The following is a 24064-nucleotide window of genomic DNA, read 5'->3' on the forward strand; positions in this document are numbered from 1 at the left end:
ATTTGAGACCAGGGAGAGATCAGCTATGATCTGATTGAATGACAGAGCAGGCTTGAAGGACTGAATTTGCCTACTTATGCTCCTAGTTCCTATGCACAAAGCTCTGCTGTCAATTAACTGATGCAAAACCATAGATATAAGGTGTTTAACATACTGCACCCACCATGGTTACCTACTAATAATTTATTGAGATACAATTTCAAAAGCAAACAGGACAAAACTTCCACACCTCAGGAAAGTTGTCCTGTGGCCAATGTGCCTACAGATCTCAACTGTGAAGTAAAGCAAATCAATTCAGCTTGCCTTGTCACTCTGCCTCAGTTTTGTACGCTGCCTTCTCCTCTGACACCTACAAAAGCTCAATTTTTAAAGTCACAAGGGGTCAGCCTTGGTAGCGATCTTGCCATTGAGTCAAGTCTCAGGTCCCAGTCCCACTCCAGAGACTTAAACACATCACACAAACTAGCAGCAGAAGTGGGCCATTTGGCCCCCCCAGCCTGCTTCGTCATCCAATAAGTTAATGGCATGTTATTCCTTTAAAGTACTCCAATAAGTTGGTTAAACATGATTTCCACTTCAGAAAACCTCATGCTGACACCACCCGATTCACTCAAAGTTTTTAAGTGCCTAGCTATAATCTCCTTGATGGTTGATTCTAGCATCTTCCCTCTAATAGACGTTCACCTAACTAGCCTAGAATTTCCTGTTTTCTGCCTCCTTCCATTTTTAAATAGAGGGGTCACTTTGCTTCTTTCCAATCTGATGGAACCTTTTCAGAATCTAATCAATTTTGGAAAATTAACACCAATGCATCTGCTCATTAGTCACCTCTTTTAAGACTCTCAGGTGAAGTTTATCAGGGCACTGCAGTACAGTACTGAGAGTCCTGCACCGCCATAGGTGGCACCTCTCTGCTGTGACTTTAAAGCGAGACCCTGGCACTAATTCATAAAATCATAGAATCCCTACAGTAAAGGAGGAGGTCATTCAGCCCATCGAGTCTGCACCGACCTCAATTCCACCCAGGCCCTATCCCTGTAACTCCAGGTAATTATCTGATAATCCCCTTGACACTAAGGTTAAGGGTGGCACGGTAGCATAGTGGTTAGCACTGCTGCCTCAGGGTGCCAGGGACCCGGGTTCAATTCCAGCCTCGAGTCACTGTCTGTGTGGAGTTTGCACATTCTCCCCATGTCTACGTGGGGTTTCCTCCCACAGTACAAAGATGTTCAGGTTAGATGGATTGGCCATGGTAAATTGACCGTAGTGTCAGGGGGATTAATAGGGTCAATATGTGGGTTTACGGGAATAGGGTCTGGTTGGGAGTGTGGTTGGAGCAGGCTTGATGGGCCAAATAGTATCTCGTTGCACTGTAGGGATTCTACGATTCTATAATTCAGAGGTGAGCAGGGTTATACTATCTGATTTATTGGCCAATATTTATCTCTCAACTATCATTGTTAAAAAAAAATTATTCTGTCACTATTTCTTTGCCATTGATGGGACCTCACTGTGTGCAAACTGGCTGTTGCATTTCCTACACGACAACAGTAATTACTCTTCAAAAGTGCTTGTTTAGCTGTAAAGTCCTCTGGAATGTCCTGAGGCTGTCTTTCCCCTTCTTTGGTGGATAAAATTCCAGCTCGCAGCTTTTAAGAGAAAGTATGTCCCACTCCTAAATGAGAACAGATCATCTTGTAAATTCATACTCCAAAATGACAGGGGTAAAGTTTATACAACCATTATAATGCACATGCTCGGTTCGCGACCCCTGCCAGTGCTTGATGAATCCACAGATTGCTTTGCTGAGTGATGGAGTATAACAATGAGAAAAGTGCTGAAACAGAACAGTGAGTCTTACCCTAAAATTTCCCAGAATATTTGCATTATTGTGCATACAGCATGTAGCTTTTCCATGCCTGTGCCAACAAAGAGATTCCACACGAAAAAAAAACAAACTGGCATTTATATTGCACCTTTACAGTCAAAGAACAACTTTTGATATGTGGTCACTATTGTAATATAGGCAATTGCACACAACAAGATCTCACAAAATAGCAATGTGATGAGGACTAGTTTTAGTGATATCTGTTAAGAAATAAATATTGGCCAGGACACAGGGAAAGACTCCCTGTCTTTCTTCGAATAGGGGTGTAGGATAATTGTGAGGACAGACACAAGACCATAAGGTACAGAAGCAAAACTAGGCCATTCAGCCCATCAAGTCTGCTCCACCATTCGATAAGTTTCCTCAACCTCATTCTCCTGCCTTTTCCCCGTAACCTTTGATCCTCTTACCAATCAAGAACCTACCTATCTCTGTCTTAAATACACTCAATGACCTGGCCTCCACAGCCCTCTGTGGCAATGAATTCCACAGATTCACCACTCTCTGGCTGAAGAAATTCCTCCTCATCTCGGTTGTAAAGGGTCATCCTTTTACTCCGAGGCTGTGCCCTCAGATCCTAGTATTTCCTATTAATGGAAATATTTTGTCCACTTCAGGGGGCGGCATGGTGACACAGTGGTTAGCATTGCTGCTGCACAATGCCAGGACCTGGGTTCAATTCCTGCCTTGGGTCACTGTCTGGCTATACATTCTCCCCGTGTCTGCATGGATTTCCTCCAGGTGTTCCGGTTTCCTCCCACAGTCCAAATGACGTGCTGATTAGGGACATTGGCCATGCTAAATTCTCCCTAAGTGTACCCTAACAGGTGCTGGAGTGCAGCGATTTTCACAGTAACTTCATTGCAGTGTTAACGTAAGCATACTTGTAACCAATAAATAAACTTAAAACTTTTTAACTCTATTCAGGCCTTTCAGTATTCTGTAAGTTTCAATGAGATCCCCCCGCTCATCATTCTAAACTTGATTGAGTACAATCCCAGAAACAACTGACAGAGCCTTAATTTAGCATTGCTTCTGAAACACAACACAGCACACTCTCGGTACTGCATTGCAATGTCAGCCTAGAGTTTGTGTTCAAGTTTCTGGATGGAGTGAGACTTGAATCCTTAACATTCAGACTTGGGGGCGAGAGCGCTACCCACTGAGCACTGGCCAACAGCAGGGGAACTGCACTTTTGTACGAGACAGAGGGAAAATCATGCAGAATGGGAGAAAAAAAAACGGAGCTTCAACATGGAGCGGACCGGTCAACCGCTTGACTGTTAGTGTACTTTGAAGGTGAGACTCCATTTGTAAAAGGCAACACACTGGCCAGACTCCCAGTTCCATTAATTATTGTAAAAACTAACAGTCTGCTTGTCCCCTCAAGTGATTAATCACAAATTCAGTAAATTAATGAGGAAAAAAGTAGACTCCTGCCTCTTGTCGCGTTTTATTAATTGGTTAGCAGCATAGTTGAATCCTGATGAAAGTGCAATGGGCGAGCCAAGAAATGTTATGCTTGAGCAAGGATCCCCATAAACTGCATTTATGTAAAATAAAAACAGACGATTTGCAAAATGTTATAACAAGGTCTATTTGAATAAATAATTAGAGAGAACCAGGATAGTCTCAGGTTCAGTCCCCGGGCTCTACTGGGGATGTGCCAAGGACACAACAGTTGATCGTTCTGTGCCAGGATTATCAATAAAATCAGTCAGGGATTGTGCTCCAGACTGATTTAAAGAGGGGAACCCTGATGGGACAGCACAAGTGGACAGGATTGGGATTATCTCTGGCGCCTCTTGGAGCTGAATAAACCCACCTCAGTAACCATGGTTTTAACATTTCCTACTCCTGTCTCTGTCTTTAATTTTGACCGTAGCCAGCCTGGGATGTTTGACGATGCTGAAGGCACTATACAAATGCAAGCTGCTGTAGGTGGATGGCTTGCTGCCACTTACTGTCAAGGTTCAAACACGATTCATGGGGACATGGAGGAAGATAGCAAAAGTCTGCCCGCCCGCAAAGCCAAAACTTAACAGATTAGAAAGGTCTTCGTGGTACAGTGGCATAGTGGTAAGCAATGCTGCCTGGGTTCGATTCCTGGCTTGGGTCACTGTCTATGCGGAGTCTGCACATTCTCCCCATGTCTGCATGGATTTCCTCTGGGTGCTCTGCTTTCCTCCCAGTTTGAAAGACATGCTTGTTAGGTGCATTGGCCATGTTAAATTCTCCCTTAGTGTGCCTGAACAGGCACCAGAGCGTAGCAACTAAGGGATTTTCATAGCAACTTCATTGTAGTATCAATGTAAGCCTACTTGTGACACTAATAAATAAACTCTAAACGATACATAGTAACTATTAGAGACTTGGACAACCGAAGTATTTTTCAGCTAGGTACTCTAATATGGGTGTATAGATAGCATTGTGTCTCCAAGTCAACACTGAGAAAATGCATGACCATACTGAGGGAGGATCCTCACAGGTGCACGGAGGCTACTCCTTTGAAAAGGGAACAAAAAGACTCAAATTATGTATAAAGCTTCTTTTATACTGCATGTAACCAATGGCCCAATAGTTGCACCCTCCACCGATGCATTGTGCAGTTCAGTGTTTTTAAAATCAAGTCTACCAGCATAAGCCTTAGCAAATCCAGGCAAGTTTATTTTCCAGTGGCAGTCAGCTGCACAAGATCCATTGTCAGCAACTGACAGCACCTGTAACGTTCAGTGTAAAACTAGCTGGAGATTTTGGTCTTATGTGCAGCCCTGTTTGCCTTTGTTCCACTGCTGGTGGCCCTGTTACCAGCAGGCTAGGCCCCACGTCTTGCAATTCCCTCCTTAAAACTCTCCGCCTCTCTCTTTCAAAATACCCCTTAAAACCGACCCTTAACCAGACTTTTTCTTTTCTGTTCACCTGTCCCAACATCTGTTTGTGTCGCCACATCAACTACTGACTGATAACACTCCTGTGAAGCATCTTGGGATGCTTCTCGATCTTAGTAGTACTAAATAAATGTATGTTGTTGTTGTCAAGGGCCTGTTTTAAATTTGTTCACAGGACGCACATAATTAGAATCGCCTGTCCACTACGGACAGGAACTTCACTTGTTCAGCTGCTGGAATGACTATGCTCTAGACTAGATTCAGATGTGATTAAGTAAAGATGATGGTGCTGAACCAAACTGCTGGGACAAACAGTAAGTGACCTTCAGTCCTGAACACTTTAGGTTAAACTTAAAAAAAATCTAGTAATGTACGTGGAACAGTGGTTAGCACTGCTGACTCACAGCGTCAGGGACCCCGGATCGATTCCCGGCTTGGGTCACCATCTATGTATGTTCTCCCCATGTCTGTGTGGGTTTCCTCCCGATGCTCCGGTTTCTTCCCACACTCCAAAATTCGTGCTGGTTAGGTGCACTGGCCATGCTAAATTCTCCCTCTGTGTACCCGAACAGGTGCCGGAGTGTGGTGACTAGGGGATTTTCACAGTAACTTCTTTGCAGTGTTAATGTTAGCCTACTTGTGACACTAATACAATAAATCTGAACTTTAGGAGAATGACTTTTAGCTTCTTGTTAAGGCAAGAGAGTTCAATTCAAAGTTAATAAAAATATTTCCTTTCCAAAGGAAGAGGGGATCAACTTTAAATCACCATACACTTTACCCAGCATACCTGGAACTGGGAGAATGAAAGGGACACAAAATATTACCAGAGAAGCAGGGTACCAGAATAATTTGTTTATAAATATAAGGGGACTTGGACAATTGTGGAGATAATGAGCAATTTTCCCAGAAAGTTCAGTATTAGAAGCTTCTCTGTTAATACCTGCATTCATAAAATGGCACAGAATGCACAGAATAGTAACAGGCCGATAGCAGTTTGCTGTACTCTGGTGGTTATGCTCCACACCAACCCGAAGCTCAAAGGAGAACATGCCACTGTTACATCAACGGGGACGAAGTAGAAAGGGTTGACAGCTTCAAGTTTTTATGTGTCCAAATCACCAACCACCTGTCCTGACACTATAGTTAAGAAAGCCCATCAATGCCTCTGCTTTCTCAGAACATGAAGGAAATTTGACCTGTCAGCTACGATTCTCACCAACATTTACAGATGCACCACAGAAAGTATTACAGCTTGGTATGGCCCCTGCTCTGCCCAAGGAACCACAAGGAACTACAAAAGATCATGAAGGTAGCCCAATCATTCATGCAAACCAGCTTCCCATTCACTGACTCTGTCTACACTTCCCGCTGCCTCGACAAAGTAGTCACCATAATTAATGATGCCAAGCACCCTAGACATTCTCTCTTCCATCAGGAAAAAGGTACAGAAGTCTGAGGTCATGTAACAACCGACTCAAGAACAGCTTCTTCCCTGCTGCTGTCAGACTTTTGAATGGACCTACCTTGCACTAAGTTGATCTTTCTCTACATCCTAGCTATGACTGTAACACTACACTCTGCACTCTCTTGTTTCCTTCTCTATGAACAGTATGCTTTGTCTGTATAGCACGCAAGAAACAATACTTTTCACTGTATGTTAATATATGACAATAATAAATCAAAATCCTGTTCCTCAACTAACCTTATCAGCATAACATATAACATATCCTATGTCTCCTCATTCATTTATCTACCTTTCCCTAAATTGGTATCCACGTTATTCAGATCAACTACTCCTTGTGATGGCAAGTTCCATTTTCTCGTTACTGTACCCTTATGGCAAAGAAGTTTCTTCTCAATTCTCTATGGGATTTAATACCATTTTATATTTATGCGCTCCAGTTTTGGATTATACCACCTGGAATCATGTCTTACTTTTTTTTATTAATTTGTGGGACATGGGTGTTGCTGGCTAGCCAGCATTTATTGCCCATCTTAGCTGCCCTTGGAGGGCAGTTGACAGTCAACCACATTGCTCTGAGTTACATGTAGGCCAGTCCAGGGCAATAGATTTCCTTCCCTAAGGACCAGATAATATAATTTCATTGTCATCAGTAGGTTCTTAATTCCATTTTTTTTATTGAATTCAAATTCAATAATGCAAACAGGGAAGCATGATGGCACAGTGGTTAGCAATGCTGCTTCACAATGCCAGGGACCTGGGTTCGATTCCCGGGTTGGGTCACTGTCTGCGTGGAGTCTGCACGTTCTCCCTGTGTCTGTGTGGATTTCCTCCAGGTGCTCCGGTTTCCTCCCACATACTGAAAGACGTGCTGGTTAGGTGCATTGACCTGAACAGGCACCGGACTATGGTGACTAGGGGAATTTCATGGTAACTTCACTGCAGTGTTAATCTAAGCCTTACTTGTGACTAATAAATAAACTTAAAAAAAAATTCCACCACCTGCTGTGATGGGATTTGAACCTAATTCCCAGAACATTAGCTGAGTTTCTAGATTAACGGTCTAGCGATAAGGTGATGGTGAGTTGCCTTCTTGAATCGCTGCAGTCCACGTGCTGTGGGTTGACCCACAATACCGCTAGGGAGGGAATTCCAGGATTTTGATCCCAACGAAGTCAGCATGCTAAGTGGCTTGGAGGGGAACTTACGACTACCCTATCAAACATATTCATAATCCATCTACTCAGGCCCCTGAGAAAGCAATGCTGTAGACAGCGGCGTCCTGTCTGCTGCAGTTGAAGGTAAATTGAGATGTTCATTGTTTTATCAGATCACAGAAGTAGAGAGCTACATGGGAAGCTGTGGCCTGTCAAACTGCATCATCATTCTGCTTCTGAAAGTGGTCAGTTTGTCTAAACATGCATGGCCGAGCTTCCATAGTCATGCAAGCTGTTCAGCACCAGAGGTACCATAAGCACGCCTCCTCACACTAGGGGTCCCCTTCTCTTCTCTTCCCCCAACCCCCACCCTCCACAACCTCCCCCAACTCCTCTCCTTCACCTGGAATCACCTCGTACTTTTTATTATTAATTCATGGGACATGGGTATCGCTGGCTGGCCAGCATTTATTGATGTAGAGATGCTGGCGTTGGACTGGGGCAAACACAGTAAGAAGTCTCAGAATACCAGGTTAGAATCCAAGCAGTTTATTTGATAGTAATCTCACAAGCTTTCAGAAACGGTGTGAAGGAACACCGTTTCCGAAAGCTTGTGAGATTACTATCAAATAAACTGGTTGGACTCTAACCTGGTGTTCTGAGACTTCTTACAGCATTTATTCCCATCTGTAGTTGCCCTTGGGGGCAGTTGAGAGTCAACCACATTGCTGTGGCTCTGGAGTCACATGTAGACCAGTCCAGGGCGACAGATTTCCTTCCCTAAGGAAGTTAGTGAACCAGATGGGTTCTTCCAACAATCAACAATGGTTTCATCATCATCAATCGATTCTTATTTCCAGATTTTTTTTATTGAATTCAAATTTCACCACCTGTCGTGGTGGGATTTGAACTCGGGATATTAGCTGTGTTCCTGGATTACTGGTCTAGCCGGATCACTGGTCAGCCACCTCTTTTACAGAACAAAAAGATGCGCAGGTTAAGTTGATTGACCATGCTAAATTGACCCAAGTATTAGGGGATTAGCAGGGTAAATATTTGGGGCTATGGGAATTAGGCCTGGGTGGGATTGTGGTTGGTGCAGACTTGATGGGCCGAAGGGCTTCCTTTTGCACTATGATTCAGTGAAAAGTTACAGCGTTCACAGACTTATATAAGCTCACAGTTCTGGCATCTTTCTTGTAAAGTTACTGTGCCACACTGATTTAACGGAATATTTGCAGAACAATCTGCTTCTCCCTCCTTCTCCACCTCGGTGTCTCTTAATATTCTCTCACAGCCACTCCTGCGTGTGATGCAGCCATCCTTTCATCTCAGAGCTGACTGGGTCTTCAGAACGCCTTGGGGAGCCAGTGACGAATAAACTGAATAACAACAATTGTTTCAGGGGCCTGTCAAGCATCGCTTTTCTGCCTGTTGAGTTTGAATTGCTGTAATTAGTTATCTTGCCTTGCGGAGCAGGTCTTGAATAGCCGATAATGAAGTTACAGTGAAGGGAAGGAGAGAAGTTGGGGGAGATTGTGGAGGGTGGGGGTTGGGGGAAGGAGAAGAGAAGGGGACCCCCTAGTGTGAGGAGGCATGCTTATGGTACCTCTGGTGCTGATCAGCTTGCATGGCTGGCTGGAGGCTCGGCCATGCATGCTCAGACAAACTGACCACTTTCAGAAAGAGGACGATCATGCAGTTTGACAAGCCGCAGCTTCCCACGTAGCTCTCTACTTCTGTCATCTGATAAGATAATGAACATCTCAATTTACCTTCAATTACAGAAGACAGGATGGTGCTCTCCACAGCAATGCTTTCTCAGGGGCCTAAGGAAACTCAGCAAGTCTGCTATGACTCGTATCCAATTTTAACAGATGCATCACAGAAAGCATTCTATAAAATGTATCACAGCATGGTATGGTTCCTACTCTGACCCAGACCACAAGAAACCACAAAGGGTTGTGAATGAGGCCTAGTCCATTACACATGCCAGCCTTCCACCATCGACTCCGTCTACATTTTGTGCTGCTTTGGAAATGTAGCCATCACAATCAAGGATCCCATGCACCCCGGACACACACACACACACACATCTGGTTCCATCGATGAAAAAGATACAAAAGTCTGAAAACACGCACCAATAAACTCAAGAACAACTTATCCCTGCTGCCTTTTGAATGGTCCTACCATATATTAAGCTGACCTTTCTCTTCACCCTAACTGTAACTGCAACACTAGATTCTGCAACTTCTTCTTTATCCCCATGTCCTTCATGAATGGTATTTTTTGTCCACATAATGCACAAGAAACAATACTTTTCAATGTATACCAAAACATGGGACACAAATAAACCAAATTTATGCCCTCGGGATAAATCCCAAAAGTCCAATGTTGCAAGAGATCTGGGATCCAGAAATCTGTTAACTGGACTGTTAATTAAACACATCTCATTAAATTCAGTTTGAGATATTCATGGAATTACATTCACCTCGTAGAAGGACTTATGTTTTAAACTGAAAACAATCACTTCAGTAACAACTATCTTCAACACCACAAAACATCCCAAAAACTTCCAAAGGAGTGTGAACAGACGCAACACGCAGTGCGATCAGACGCAACGTCAATTTAAACTTAAAAGTTTATTTATTAGTCACAACTAAGGTTTACATTAACACTGCAATGAAATTACTCTAAAAGTCCCTTGTTGCCACACTCTGGTGGCTGATGGGTCAATGCACATAACCTGCACATCTGTGGACTGTGGGAGCAAACTGGAGCACGCAGACAGGGGGAGAATGTGCAGACTCCACAGTGACAGTGACCCCAGCTGAGAATCGAACCCTGGTTCCTGGCACTGTGAGACTGCGGTGCTAACCCCTGCTCGTCGTGACAATGTCGAATTGCATGGAGTATTCAGAAACTGTCTGTGCTTTATATGCTCTGTCAGAGGCCAGAACTCTCCATTCACCTGACGAAGGGACTAACCCCAAAAGCTAGTGAATTTACTATCAAATAAATCGGTTGGACTTAAACCTGGTGTTGTCAGGCTTTTTACTGTGTTTACCCCAGTCCAACGCCGGCATATCCACATCATGACGTATTCAGACTGGTCAGCAAAAGTGTAGTCGGAGAGATAGATTTTTAAGGAGCTCTTTTATTCATTAAGAAAAGAGACGTGCATTTATATAGTATTTTTCATTACTACAGAGAGGTCAAAGCACTTTACAGCCAATGAAGTTCTGTTGGAGCATAACCAATGTGGGAAATGCAGTAGCCAACATGCACACGACAAACTCCAACACGACAATGACCAAGTAATCTGTTGAGTTGTGATGTTGATTGAGGGATAAATGCTCTGAAATAGTGTCAAAGGATCTCTCACATTCACCCATGCCAGCAGATGTGGTGGGGGTGGGCTCAATTTAGACTTTCATCTAAAAAGACAGCACCTCAGACAGTGCAGCACTCACTTAGTACTGAACCCGGCTGCCAATCTTGTGCCCAAGGCCTGGAGTGGGACTTGAACCCTGAACCTTGACACTCAAGAGGCGATACTACTACCAACTGAGCCACAGCTGACACTTATAAAGTTTAAAGTTTGTCCATTAGTATCACAAGTAGGCTTACATTAACAATGCAATGAAGTTACTGTGAAAATTCCCTAGTTGCCACACTCGGTGCTTGTTCGGGTACACTGAGGGAAAATGTAGTATGGCTAATGCACCTACATCCAATATCTTTTGGACTGTTGGAGTAAACTGGAGTAGCCGGAGGAAACGCATGCAGACTCAGCAGTGACCCAAATTGGGAATCAAACCTGGGTCCCTGGCACTCTGAGGTAGCAGTGCTAACCACTGTGTTGCTGTTAAAAATCAGGATTTTCTCATTTAGAAAGCAAAGAAAGAAATGGTATTTATGTCTTTTACCACCTCCGTACATCCCATTGCTGACGAAGTAATGTTGGAAGTATCATCACATGTGAGGAACACAGCCAAGGGTACCAAAACTGACCTTGATGTCCTGATTCGGGAGGGGCAAAGCCAGATCGAGTTGGTGCTCCTTAGCCACAGGCCTGACTGAAAGAAGCACGGCTTCGGGTGACACCAGATCGGCTTTGGCTGTTGTGACCACACGTGGTTGAGTAAGCTGCCAACACTCACAGGCAGAGCTTGCACACGCTGATAACTGACAGCGGAGTCAGTGCCAACAAAAATAAGATCAACGCTTTCAGGAGGCAAGAAAATTGGCAGGAAAAATCAATCAATGTCAAGCCAGTAGAGCCTTTTTAAAAATCTTAAACAGAAAGAATTACCCTGACTTCCTTTTTAATTGCACAGATTGTTCAGGCAGGATCTGGACATTAAATCACAAAAAAGAGCTTGGTTATTTTAGTTACGGTGAGCAACTCCATTCAATGCGACTCGTTGCTCTGGGGACTGCATGTGCCACTTCCTATGTCCACAGGCTGATCTGATCTATTGACGCGATTCGGGTCAGACTAAACCACAATCCACAGGGACTGCTGAGGAACAGGTTTCAGCCTGTTTCCCAAATAAACAATCTGACAATCCAAACATATAGAAGAAGACAGGATGGCCCAAAGGGTTTTTGAAAAGCTGCTGAAAGGACTCCAAGCCTGCTATGTAACATTTCCACCTGATTAGAGCCACTTACTTTGGAACTGCAATCCCAATCCGTGGGCTCTCTGTTGTTATGAACTAACTTTTAGATCAATCACGTGCCAAAGCGATGGTGACAACTGCCCTGCCACAGAGAAGGCATTATAACCCTTTACCGTCTGCATGCATTGTGCGTGTAAATGTTCCGCACATTCCAAATCCGTTTGAACCACAGAATCCTTACAGGACAGAAAGAGGCCATTTGGCCCATCAGCTCTGCACTGACTCTACGATTAAAGACCTCAATTAGGACTCCCTTTGGCTTTTACTCGTTGAAGAGAAAACAGACCCCATCTGTCAGTCCTTTCTAGATTGGTATATAAAATTTTTATGAATATCTGGCATCATCCTGACAACTCCTCTCTGCACCCTCACCAGCATAGAATCCTACAGGAAGAGAAGGCCATTCAGCCCATCAAGTCTGTACTGACTCTTTAACAGCATCTTACTTAAACCCTATTCCTTTGTCCCTGCACACATTTACCTTGCTAATCCCCCTAATCTGCACATTCTTGGACACTTCGGGGCAATTTAGCATGGCCAATCTACCTAACCTACACATTTTTGGCCTATGTGAGGAAACCAAAGTACTTGGAGGAAACGTATGCAGACACGGGGAGAACGTGCAGACTCCACACAGATATTGACTCAAGCCGGGAATCAAACCCAAGTCCTTTCTAATCTCTCGGTCTTTCTACTTCTCTCTTATCTCTGTTAAGACACTCCATAAAACACATCTCTTCGATCAAGGTTATGGTCATCAGTCCCAATATCTCTAAGTGGCTCAGCGTCAAATTCTGTCTGACAGTGCTTCTTTTAAGCACCTGGGATGGTTTACTACATTAGAGGTGCTATATAAATGCAAGTTGTTGATATTTCATAATGCTTCATATCTAATGATTTCAGGTGTGATTGTTACAGTAAAGATGAAACTGCTTTTATTTACCCAATAAAGACAGCAACAGTGCCTGCACGCACACACAACTCGCATTTATATAGCGCTTTATTCATAGAATCCCTTCAGTGAAGGAGGAGGCCATTCAGCCCATCAGGCCCATACCAACAATCCTACCCAGGCCCTATCCCTGTTACCCCATGCATCTATCTTGCCAAACCCCCAACACTAAGGCACCTGACCCTCACATCTTTCGGACTGTGGGAGGAAACTGGAACACCTGGAGGAAACCCACGCAGTCTTGGGGAGAACGTGCAAACTCCACACAGGCAGTCTTCCGAGGCCAGAACTGAACCTGGCTCCCTGACACTGTGAGGCAGCAGTGCTGAGGGATCCTGAGTCTGCTTAGCCCTGTCTGTTTCAGTCTACGCAAAGACTTCATTTTAAGATATTTCTCCCTATGTAGAATTACATTTAAATGCTAGACTGTAGGGGTTAACTAATGCTGCTAAGCTGACCAATTGTAGCTGGCTTGACTACACGTAAAAATCAGAAGGCATGATGGGTTAGCTAAAAAATTGACTGCATTCCTGAAGGGTACACAATGCAGGCAAACAACAGTTTCCCATAACAACAGCTGCAAGGATTGTTTTTCTAGATGGGGACAGTATGCGAAAAACACTTCCAATAATGACATAAGGATTAAAATATATTTTGACTTTAGTGCATGAGAGTTCAGTTCAGTTCAGGCTATGGCTGAGAAGCCAGTCTCCAAGTTCACTTTTCTCCTTCTGTCATGTTAATTCTTTAGGTTCTTTTCAATAAAAGAAAACCATTTTAAAACTTGTACCAGTGCAGTCCTCATTTCTTCAAATGAATGAACCCAACATGTGCTAACCGCTGTGCCAACACACCACATTAAAATGTCCGATCACTTCACAGGAGTGTTATCAAACCAAACCTCACAAAAATGAATAAAAGCTGTGTCAAGAGGGGAGAGGGAGGTGGAAGGAGGAAGGTGAAGGTGCAGCCACCAATACTGGGGAAAAAAAAAGTCAGGAGGAGGATCACACCAAAAACAGGCAACTCATATTCACCTGGAGAGCAACAGTGCAATGCAGAATTTTACTCTGCCCCACACAGTGCTCTGGCTAAGCTTGGCTAAAACACCAGAGACTAGGAACAGAACCCAGACTATCTAGATAGATTGGTTATTTTTAACATGCACGGTACCTACGAAGCTTGGGTGAAGGGTTGCTGTGTTACATACCTGCTGAAGGTCAGCTAAGGAGTACAAGTGCACATGCTGCAGAATGTATTCCCTGGGAAAAATCCTACAGAGAAAGGAAATAAATTGGAGGCATTAGAAACCTTGCTGTGTTGTTACGATCACTAAATCACAAAGCTAAATTCAAAACTCTGAGCCATTGTGTGAAATAGCCAAGTTTGCCATTGCGGCACTACAAAGCAGAGTCATGAAATTCAATCTCCAGAAGCTTATTTGACCTAACAGTTGTTGCTGCTTCTCCCTCTCACACCCCAGAAGCGCTGGAACATAACTTTGTTGGAACTAGCAGCTGTCTAGCATCTCATCCAGTGGCCATTCTCCAGGCAAAGACTTTGATAGCACATGTCAATCATGGAGGACTCTATGACGGAACCTCAGTTCATTATTACCTAATGCCCACGTGCGTAAATGAATGGCACTGTGATTAGCACTGCTGCCTCACAGCGCCAGAGACCGGGTTTGATTCCTGGCTTGGGTCAATGCCTGAGCGGAGTCTGCACATTCTCCCTGTGTGTGTCTGTGTGGGTTTCTTGCGGGTGCTCCAGTTTCCTCCCACAGTCCAAAAGACTTGCTGGTCAGGTGGATTGGCCTTCTTCTCCTTCAGTTACCCTAACAGGTGCTGGAGTGTGGCGACCAGGGGATTTTCACAGTAACTTCATTGCAGTGTTAATGTAAGCTTACTTGTGACACTAACAAATAAACTTAAAACTTAAAGTTTCCAGATAGCAATATCAATAATAGGAACCATAGGTGATTTATTTTCTCTTTCAAAGCCGGAGGATACTGAGCTCTTTTGTCATATCTCAAAGAAACGAAAGGGAAGACTCGCATTTACTCAACGCCTTCCATAATGCCAGGAAGCCCCAAGCCGCTTTACAGCAATGCAGTACCTTTTGAAGTGTAGTCACTATTGTAACGTGGGAAAGTCAGCAGCCAATTTGCACACTGCAAAATTCCGTAATCAGCAACAGGCTGGCCATCAGGGCAACTTCTCTTCAAATAGTGCCAAAGGATCTTTTTTATATCCATCTTATTAGACCTTACTTAATGCACCATCTGACAGTGCAGCACTCCTTTAGTAATGCACTAGGAGTGTCATCCCAAATTGTGGAGTGAAAGTGCTGCCAACGGGTGTGCTGGCAAAATTTGTTCACCTGCATAGATCGGAGTGTGAACACCACCCAACGCAGTCATGCAATGAGCATTTGAATCCCTAGATATTGATTGAGACAAAGAAACTGAATCCAGAATACTTTTACATACACCACAGCAGTTCGACAACAGGTTACGTTTTTGTGTAGCAACAGAAGGAGTTTGCATTTCATAGAATTATGAAATCCCTGCAGTGCCGAAGGAAAAAGTCTGACAACACCAGGTTTTAGTCCAACCTATTTATTTGATAATATACTCACAAGCTTTCGGGGTTAGCCCCTTCGTCAGGTGAATGGAGAGTTCTGGCCTCAGACAGAGCATATAAAGCACAGACAGTTTAGAGATTACTGATTAGAATGCGAATCCTTACACCTAACCTGCTGTTCAAGACCTGAAGTGGCTAATAATGTGAGTGGAAGGAGCACTAATCAGTGCTCTGTCTGAGGCCAGAACTCAGACAGAGCACTGTCTGAGGCCAGAACTCTCCATTCACCTGACGAAGGGGCTAACCCCGAAAGCTTGTGAGTATATTATCAAATAAGTAGGTTGGACTAAAACCTGGTGTTGTCAGACTTTTTACTGTGTTTACGCCAGTCCAACGCCGGCATACCCACATCGTGCCGAAGGAAGCCATTCAGCCCATCAAACCTGCACCGACAACAACCCCACCTATTTACCCTAATAATCCCCTGACACTAAGGGTCAATTTAACATGACCAATGCACCTAACCTGCACATCTTTGGACTGTGGGAGGAAACCGGAGCACTTGGAGGAAACCCATGGGGGGAACATGCAAACTCCGCACAGTCACCCGAGGCCGAAATTGAACCCGAGTCCCTGGCGCTGTAGGGCAGCAGTGCTAACCACTGTGCCAACGTGTCACCCACCCATGCTGTACCCCCAAACGGAGTGGGTTGTTTTCATTAATGTAGCATCTTCCACAATCTCGGGTAGTATGTTTGCACAACACAATTTCCTGCAGACAGCAACAAACTGTCACTAATAACCAGAAAATTCCTGTGAGCTGTTGCTTGAGCTATAACAGTTGGGCAGGAGCAAGCAAGGGAAGCTCCCTTGCTCTTTTACATAGAATGCACAGCACAGAAATAGGCCATTCCAAGGTTCAAAATAGTACAGTGGAATCCTGAGAGAGATGTTGGGGGTGGATGCGGGGCAACTTGGTTGCAATGCTCCTCCAGAGCCGTACTGGAGTGTTAGCTCTGGTATCTGGAGTAGGTCTTGAACCTACACTCTTCCATCATAGAAGTGAGAGTGTTATCCACTGAGCCAAGCCCACAGATACCCAAGTTCCTAACTGTGCCCTCATTGCGATCTTCATTATGTGCAGGGTGCTGCATGACCCTATTTGCTGCATGTAGGAAGCCGTCGAGCAGATTGGTCTCATATTTCAAAGCTTTCATATAGGACTCAGCGCTTCATCTGTCATTCCCCTTTAAAGGCGTGTTAGACTGAAGGAAGCACTGACATTTGTTACCCCTGCCACAGACAGCAGTTTCTGAACCAGTGAAGTCCTGATGGCATCAAGACCTAGGATCCTATAGTGCAGAAGGAAGCCATTCGGCCCATCGACTCTGCACTGACCACAATTCCATCCAGGCTCTATCCCATAACCCCATGTATTTGCCCTAGCTAGTGTCAGGGGAACTAAGGGGCAATTTAGCACGGCCAATCCACCGAACCCGCACATCTTTAGACTGTGGGAGGAAACAGGAGCACCCGGAGGAAACCCATGCAGACATGGGGAGAACATGCAAACTCCGCACAGACAGTGACCCAAGGCTGGAATCAAACCTGAGTCCCTGGCACTGTGAGGCAGCAGTGCTAACCACTGGGCCACTGTGCCATCCCCCAAGACCTGCCTTTCTATGAAAGCCACGAGTTGTGATTACATCTATCCACTGACAATTAAACCCGATTCTCACATTTTTAGCAGATCTCTGGCCATACAAATGAACTAGACTACGAATGATGACACCAGTCCCAGTAAATCAGGAGAGACACGTCTCAGGTCTCACAGTACCACTCTCCTGGGAACCCTTAAAGGAATATAAACTTGCCCTTAAGATTCACATGTACCTTACGTGTACAGAAAGGACTAAAAGCTGCTGTGGGGCTGGTTGACCGTAATTAGACAACTTAAACTTCCCCAGCACCTCCCAAACTCATATAATAGAATCCATAGAATTCCTGCAGTGAAGGAGGCCATTCAGCCCATACCAACTCTCTGAAAGAGCACCTTATCCAGGCCCACCCCATCGCCGTAAAAACCACGCATTTACCGTGGTCAATCAACTTAACCTGCGCATCTTTAGACTGTGGGAGGAAACTGGAGTACCCAAGGAAAGCCACACAGACACGGGGAGAACATGCAAACTCCACACAGTCACCTGAGGTCAGAATCGAACCCGGTTCCCTGGCGCTGTGAGGCAGCAGCGTTAACCACTGTGCCAACGTGCCACAGTTCCCTAAAAGATAAGGCAAGCATGAACACCATCACTTCAAGGCCACACACCATGATCCAGCTTCCCAGTTCAGAGGGATGTTACTGTTCCACTTTCTCCTCCCACCCTGCTACACCCCACCCCCAAGTGAAGCAAGTGGTTCTCTTGGTGCCCTGGCAAAAAATTCATCACCGACACCCTCAAAAAAATGAACTAGTCATTCTCCTCTGCTGTTGGGGAAACCCTGCTGTGCATAAAGTGACTGCTGAGAATTCGATCTGATTTATTGCCACATGTATTGAGATAGAGGGAAAAATACTGTTTCTCGCGCACTATACAGACAAAGCATACCGTTCATAGAGTACAAAGGGGAAAAGGAAAATTATATGTACCAACAGTGACTGGGCTTCCAAAGTCACTCGCTGCTCATAAAGTGCTCTGGGATACCTTAAGGATGGATAAGCTATTATTTGAATGCAATCGCTTCCCTTTCTTTTAGCCCATCTTCGATATATTGAGTCCTCAAAGTAAAACACCTTTCCAGCAATAACTCACTATGGATTTCACACAGTCCAGTTTGCCAGTGACTCCGTCAATGCTCTTTGCTGCAGGATAGTGTGTGCAGCGGGACACCTTCCATCAGGCACCCTCCCCAATCACCATGGAAACAATGCGACTAAAAGGGGCCCTGGAATGAACGGTTAATTGAATTTCATGTCAACTCCATAACTTATTCAGGTCAAAGTTAACAATTCAATTCAAGAGGGGTGACATGGTGCCACAATGGTTAGCACTGCTGCCTCACAGCAGCAGGGACCCGGGTTCAATTCCCGGCTTGGGTCACTGTCTGTGTGGAGTTTGCACCTTCTCCCCGTGCCTGCGTGGGTTTCCTCTGGGTGCTCCTGTTTCCTCCCAAAGTCTAAAGAGTGTGGGTTAGGTAGATTGGCCATGGTAAACTACTCCTTAATGTCAGGGGGATTAGTAGGGTAAATATGTGAGGGTTACAGGGATAGGGCCTGGGTGGGACTGTTGTTGGTGCAGGCTCGATGGACTGAATGGCCTCCTTCTGCACTGCAGGGATGTTATGATAGATGTCAAAAACTTTGCTCCGTCTGTCCCTGTCGAAGGTGAAGTCTCCAAGTTGGCACGGGTCTTGTAAGATATTACAAAGATTTCCTGACTCAAGGCTTGCATTGAAGGCACAAAGTTAACAAACTTAACTACTTTTGTCAAAATATCCCAAATTAATCACTGTAATTTCAGTCTAACTCGGTCTCAGCTCCTTGCATGTCACTCCTGACAATGTGGCACTCTGTCCACACATCACTGCCAGGAACATGTACAGCCACACAGGTGATGGTGCCTTCTGGGTCTGTACAATTCTTTTGTTATTCATTTGTGGAGCACGGACATCACTGGCTGGCCAACATTTACTGTTCACCCCTAATTGCCTTTGAGAGGGTGATGGTGAGCTGCCTTCTTGAAATGCCATGATGTGGAGATGTTGGAGTTGGACTTGGGTGGACACAGTAAGAAGTCTCACATCACATTTAAGTTCAACAGGTTTATTTGGAATCACGAGCTCTTGGAGCATTGTTTCTTCATCATAATGAAGGAACAGCGTTTTGAAAGTTCCTGATTCCAAATCTGCTGGCTTTAACCTGGTGTTCTGAGACTTTTTGAAATGCTGCAGTCCACGTGCTGTGAGTTGACCCACAATGCCATTAGGAAGGGAATTCCGGGATTTTCAACCAGCTGCTGTGAAGGAACGGCGATATATTTCCAAGTCAGGATCGTGAGTGGATTAGGGAGGGAGCTTGCACATGCATCTGCTACCCTTGCCCTTCTAGATGGAAGTAATCGTGGGTTTGGAAGATTCTGTTTAACAGTTCCTGCAGTGCATCTTGTAATTGACACATACTGCTGCTGCTGCGTTTTGGTGGTGGAGGAAGTGGATGTTTGTGGATGTGGTGCCAATCAAGTGGGCTGCTTTGTCCTGCATGATGTGGACCTTCTTGAATATTGTTGGAGTTGTACCCTTCCAGGCAAGTGGGGAGTATTCCATCACACGCCTGACTTGTGTCTTGGAGATGGTGGACAGATTTTGGGAAGTCAGGGGGTGAGTTACTTGCCGCAGTATTCCTAGAAACCCGACAATGCTGAAGGAGGCCATTCAGACCATCAAGTTTTCACCGACAACAATCTCACCCAGGCCCCACCTCTGTAACCCTGTGTGTTTATCCTGCTAAACTCCCTGCCACTAAGGGACAATTTACATGGCCAATCAAGCTAACCTGCACATCTTTAGACTGTGGGAGGAAACTGAAGGAAACCCACGCAGACATGGGAAGAATGTGCAGACTCCACACAGACAGTGACCCAAGCCAGGGAATCGAACCCAAGTCCCTGGCACTGTGGTGCAGCAGTGCTATGCACTGTGCCATCATGCCACCCCAGTATTCTGGTATTCCGAACCTCTGAGCTGCTCTTGTAGCCACATTTTTCATGTGATGAGTACAGCTGAGATTCTGGCCAACGGTAAGAACATAAGAAATAGGAGCAGGAGTAGGCCAACTAGCCCTTCGAGCCTGCCCCGCCATTCAATAAGATCATGGCTGATCTGTCTTGGCTCAGTTCCACATTCCCGCCCTCTCCCCATAACCCTTAATCCCCTCTCTCATCAAAAACCCATCAACCCGCGTCTTAAAAATATTTAGCGAGGCAGCCTCCACCACTTCAACAGGCAGAGAATTCCAGAGATTCACCACTCTTTGAGTGAAGAAGTTCATAAGAACATAAGAAATAGGAGCAGGAGTAGGCCATCTGGCCCTTCGAGCCTGCCCCACCATTCAATAAGATCATGGCTGATCTGTTGTGGCTCAGTTCCACTTTCCCGCCCTCTCCCCATAACCCTTAATCCCCTCTCTTATCAAGAACCCATCAACCCGCTTCTTAAAAATATTTAGCGAGGCAGCCTCCACCACTTCAACGGGCAGAGAATTCCAGAGATTCACCACCCTTTGAGTGAAGAAGTTCCTCCTCAACTCCGTTCTAAACCGCCTCCCCTTTATCTTGAGGCTGTGCCCCCTAGTCCTACTGTCTTTTTTGAGCGGGAAGAGTCTCTCCACCTCTATCCTATCCATCCCATTCATCATCTTATACGTCTCAATGAGATCTCCCCTCATTCTTCTAAACTCTAACGAGTACAAGCCTAGTTTATTCAGCCTCTCCTCATAGCTCAATCCCCTCAACTCCGGTATCAGCCTAGTAAACCTCCTCTGCACTCCCTCCAGGGCCAAAATATCCTTGCGCAGGTGCGGCGCCCAAAACTGCACACAGTACTCCAGCTGCGGCCTCACCAATGCCCTATACAGCTGCAGCAAGACCTCCCTACTTTTATATTCAAGCCCCCTCGCTATGAAGGCCAGCATCCCATTCGCCTTCCTGACCACCTGCTGCACCTGCAAGCTGGGTTTTTGCGACTCATGCACAAGGACCCCGAGGTCCCTCTGCACCGTCGCCTGCTGCAGTTTTTCGCCACGTAAGTAATAGTCCTTCCTACCATTCTTCCTACCAAAGTGGACCACCTCACACTTGCCAACATTAAATTCCATTTGCCATTTCCTGGCCCATTCGCCCAGCCTATCTAGATCCTTCTGCAGACTCTCCACACCCTCCGCACAATTTGCCTTTCCCCCAATCTTGGTGTCATCAGCAAATTTCGACACCCTGCACTCGGTTCCCTCCTCCAGATCATCTATATAAATGGTAAATAGCTGAGGCCCCAGCACCGACCCCTGGGGCACCCCACTAGTCACCAACCGCCAATCCGAACAGCACCCATTGACCCCCACTCTCTGCCTCCTATTTGACAACCAATCCTCTATCCACGCTAACACCCTACCCCCAACTCCATGTCCCCTGACCTTCTGCAATAATCTCTTGTGAGGTACCTTGTCAAACGCCTTCTGAAAATCCAGAAAGACCACATCCACCGGCTCTCCTCTATCCACTGCCCTAGACACATCCTCATAGAACTCCAGTAAATTTGTCAGACACGACTTCCCTTTAATGAAACCGTGTTGTGTCCGCCCTATCAAGCAATTCCCTTCAAGATGCCTCACAATTTCCTCCTTAATGACGGATTCTAACATTTTACCTACCACAGACGTTAAACTAACCGGCCTATAATTCCCCGCCTTTTGCCTGGCACCCTTCTTAAACAACGGCGTAACATTAGCCGTTTTCCAATCTTCCGGCACTTCCCCGGAATCCAGCGACGTCTGGAAAATAACCACCAAGGCATCCACTATCACCTCCGCCATTTCTTTCAGAACCCTCGGATGCATTCCATCCGGTCCTGGGGACTTGTCCACAATCAGCCCCTCCAGTCTGTCGAGCACCACCTCTCTAGTAACAGTAATGTCATTAAGGCCCTCCATTCCTACCACCTTTCCATCGCTAACACCCGGCAAATTATTCACGTCCTCCTCCATGAAGACAGAAACAAAAAAGTTATTCAAGACCTTAGCCATATCCCCATCCCCTACCACTAGCTCCCCTTTCTCATCCTCTAAAGGACCAACGTTCACCCTAGCCAGCCTCTTCCTTTTTATATATTTATAAAAACTCTTGCTATCCTTTTTTATATTAAGTGCTAGCCCAGCCTCATAGCTTCTCCTACCCTCCTTTATCAACTTCTTTGTCAATCTTTGTTGACATTTAAACCTTTCCCAATCCTCTTCTCGCCCACTGCTCTTAGCTACTCTAAATTCCTCCGCTTTTAATTTAACACTTTCCTTCACCTCCTTCGTTATCCACGGCTTATTACCTCTCTTCCTACTGTCCTTTTTAACCATCGGAATAAATTTCTGCTGAGCACCAAGAAAGATCTCCTTAAAGATCCTCCACTGCTCCTCAGCAGACCTACCTTCCAACGCACTCCCCCAGTCCACATTTGCCAATTCTTCTCTCATCCTACCATACTCCCCTGTATTCAAACAAAGGACGCGTGTCCGGGAACCCACTTTCTCCTCCTCCATCTGCACCAGAAACTCCACCATACAATGATCACTCTCTCCAAGAGGATCCTTCACCGCAAGGTCCCTAATTCTACCCGCCTCCGCCCCCCCTTTATCTTGAGGCTATGCCCCATAGTCCTACTATCCTTTCTGAGCGGGAAGAGTCTCTCCACCTCTATCCTATCCATCCCATTCATCATCTTATACGTCTCAATGAGATCTCCCCTCATTCTTCTAAACTCTAATGAGTACAAGCCTAGTTTATTCAGCCTCTCCTCATAGCTCAACCCCCTCAACTCCGGCATCAGCCTAGTAAACCTCCTCTGCACTCCCTCCAAGGCTAAAATATCCTTGCGTAAGTACGGCGCCCAAAACTGCACACAGTACTCCAGCTGCGGCCTCACCAATGCCCTATACAGCCACAGCAAGACCTCCCTACTTTTATATTCAATCCCCCTCGCGATGAAGGCCAGCATCCCATTCGCCTTCCTGACCACCTGCTGCACCTGCAAGCTGGGTTTTTGCGACTCATGCACAAGGACCCCGAGGTCCCTCTGCACCGCCGCCTGCTGCAGTTTTTCTCCACGTAAGTAATAATCCTTCCTACCAAAGTGGACTATCTCGCACTTGCCAACATTAAATTCCATTTGCCATTTCCTGGCCCATTCGCCCAGCCTATCTAGATCCTTCTGCAGACTCTCCACACCCTCCGCACAATTTGCCTTTCCACCAATTTTGGTGTCATCAGCAAATTTCGACACCCTACACTCGGTTCCCTCCTCCAGATCATCTACATAAATGGTAAATAGCTGAGGCCCCAGCACCGACCCCTGGAACACTCCACTAGTCACCATCCGCCAATCCGAACAGCACCCATTGACCCCCACTCTCTGCCTCCTATTTGACAACCAGTCCTCTATCCACGCTAACACCCTACCCCCAACTCCATGCCCCCTGACCTTCTGTAATAACCTCTTGTGAGGTACCTTGTCAAACGCCTTCTGAAAATCCAGAAAGACCACATCCACCGGCTCTCCTCTATCCACCGCCCTAGACACATCCTCATAGAACTCCAGTAAATTTGTCAGACACGACTTCCCTTTAAGGAAACCGTGCTGCGTCTGCTCTATCAAGCAGTTCCCCTCAAGATGCCTTGATATTTCCT

General features: G+C 45.5%; 1 protein-coding gene across 2 annotated transcripts in view; it reads right to left on the reverse strand.

The window, feature by feature from the left end:
- plekhm3 (pleckstrin homology domain containing, family M, member 3) overlaps nt 1-24064 on the reverse strand; it is a 110380-nt gene that overhangs the window by 16781 nt on the left and 69535 nt on the right. For both annotated transcript variants that reach the window (XM_080198600.1, XM_080198601.1), the window contains exon 6: nt 14246-14309. In XM_080198600.1, the coding sequence (XP_080054726.1) occupies nt 14246-14309 (64 nt within the window). The remainder of the gene's footprint in view (nt 1-14245; nt 14310-24064) is intronic.

The sequence above is a fragment of the Carcharhinus amblyrhynchos genome, chromosome 11 (genome assembly GCF_965287045.1).
Source record: "Carcharhinus amblyrhynchos chromosome 11, sCarAmb.v2.hapA, whole genome shotgun sequence".
NCBI lineage: Eukaryota > Metazoa > Chordata > Chondrichthyes > Carcharhiniformes > Carcharhinidae > Carcharhinus > Carcharhinus amblyrhynchos.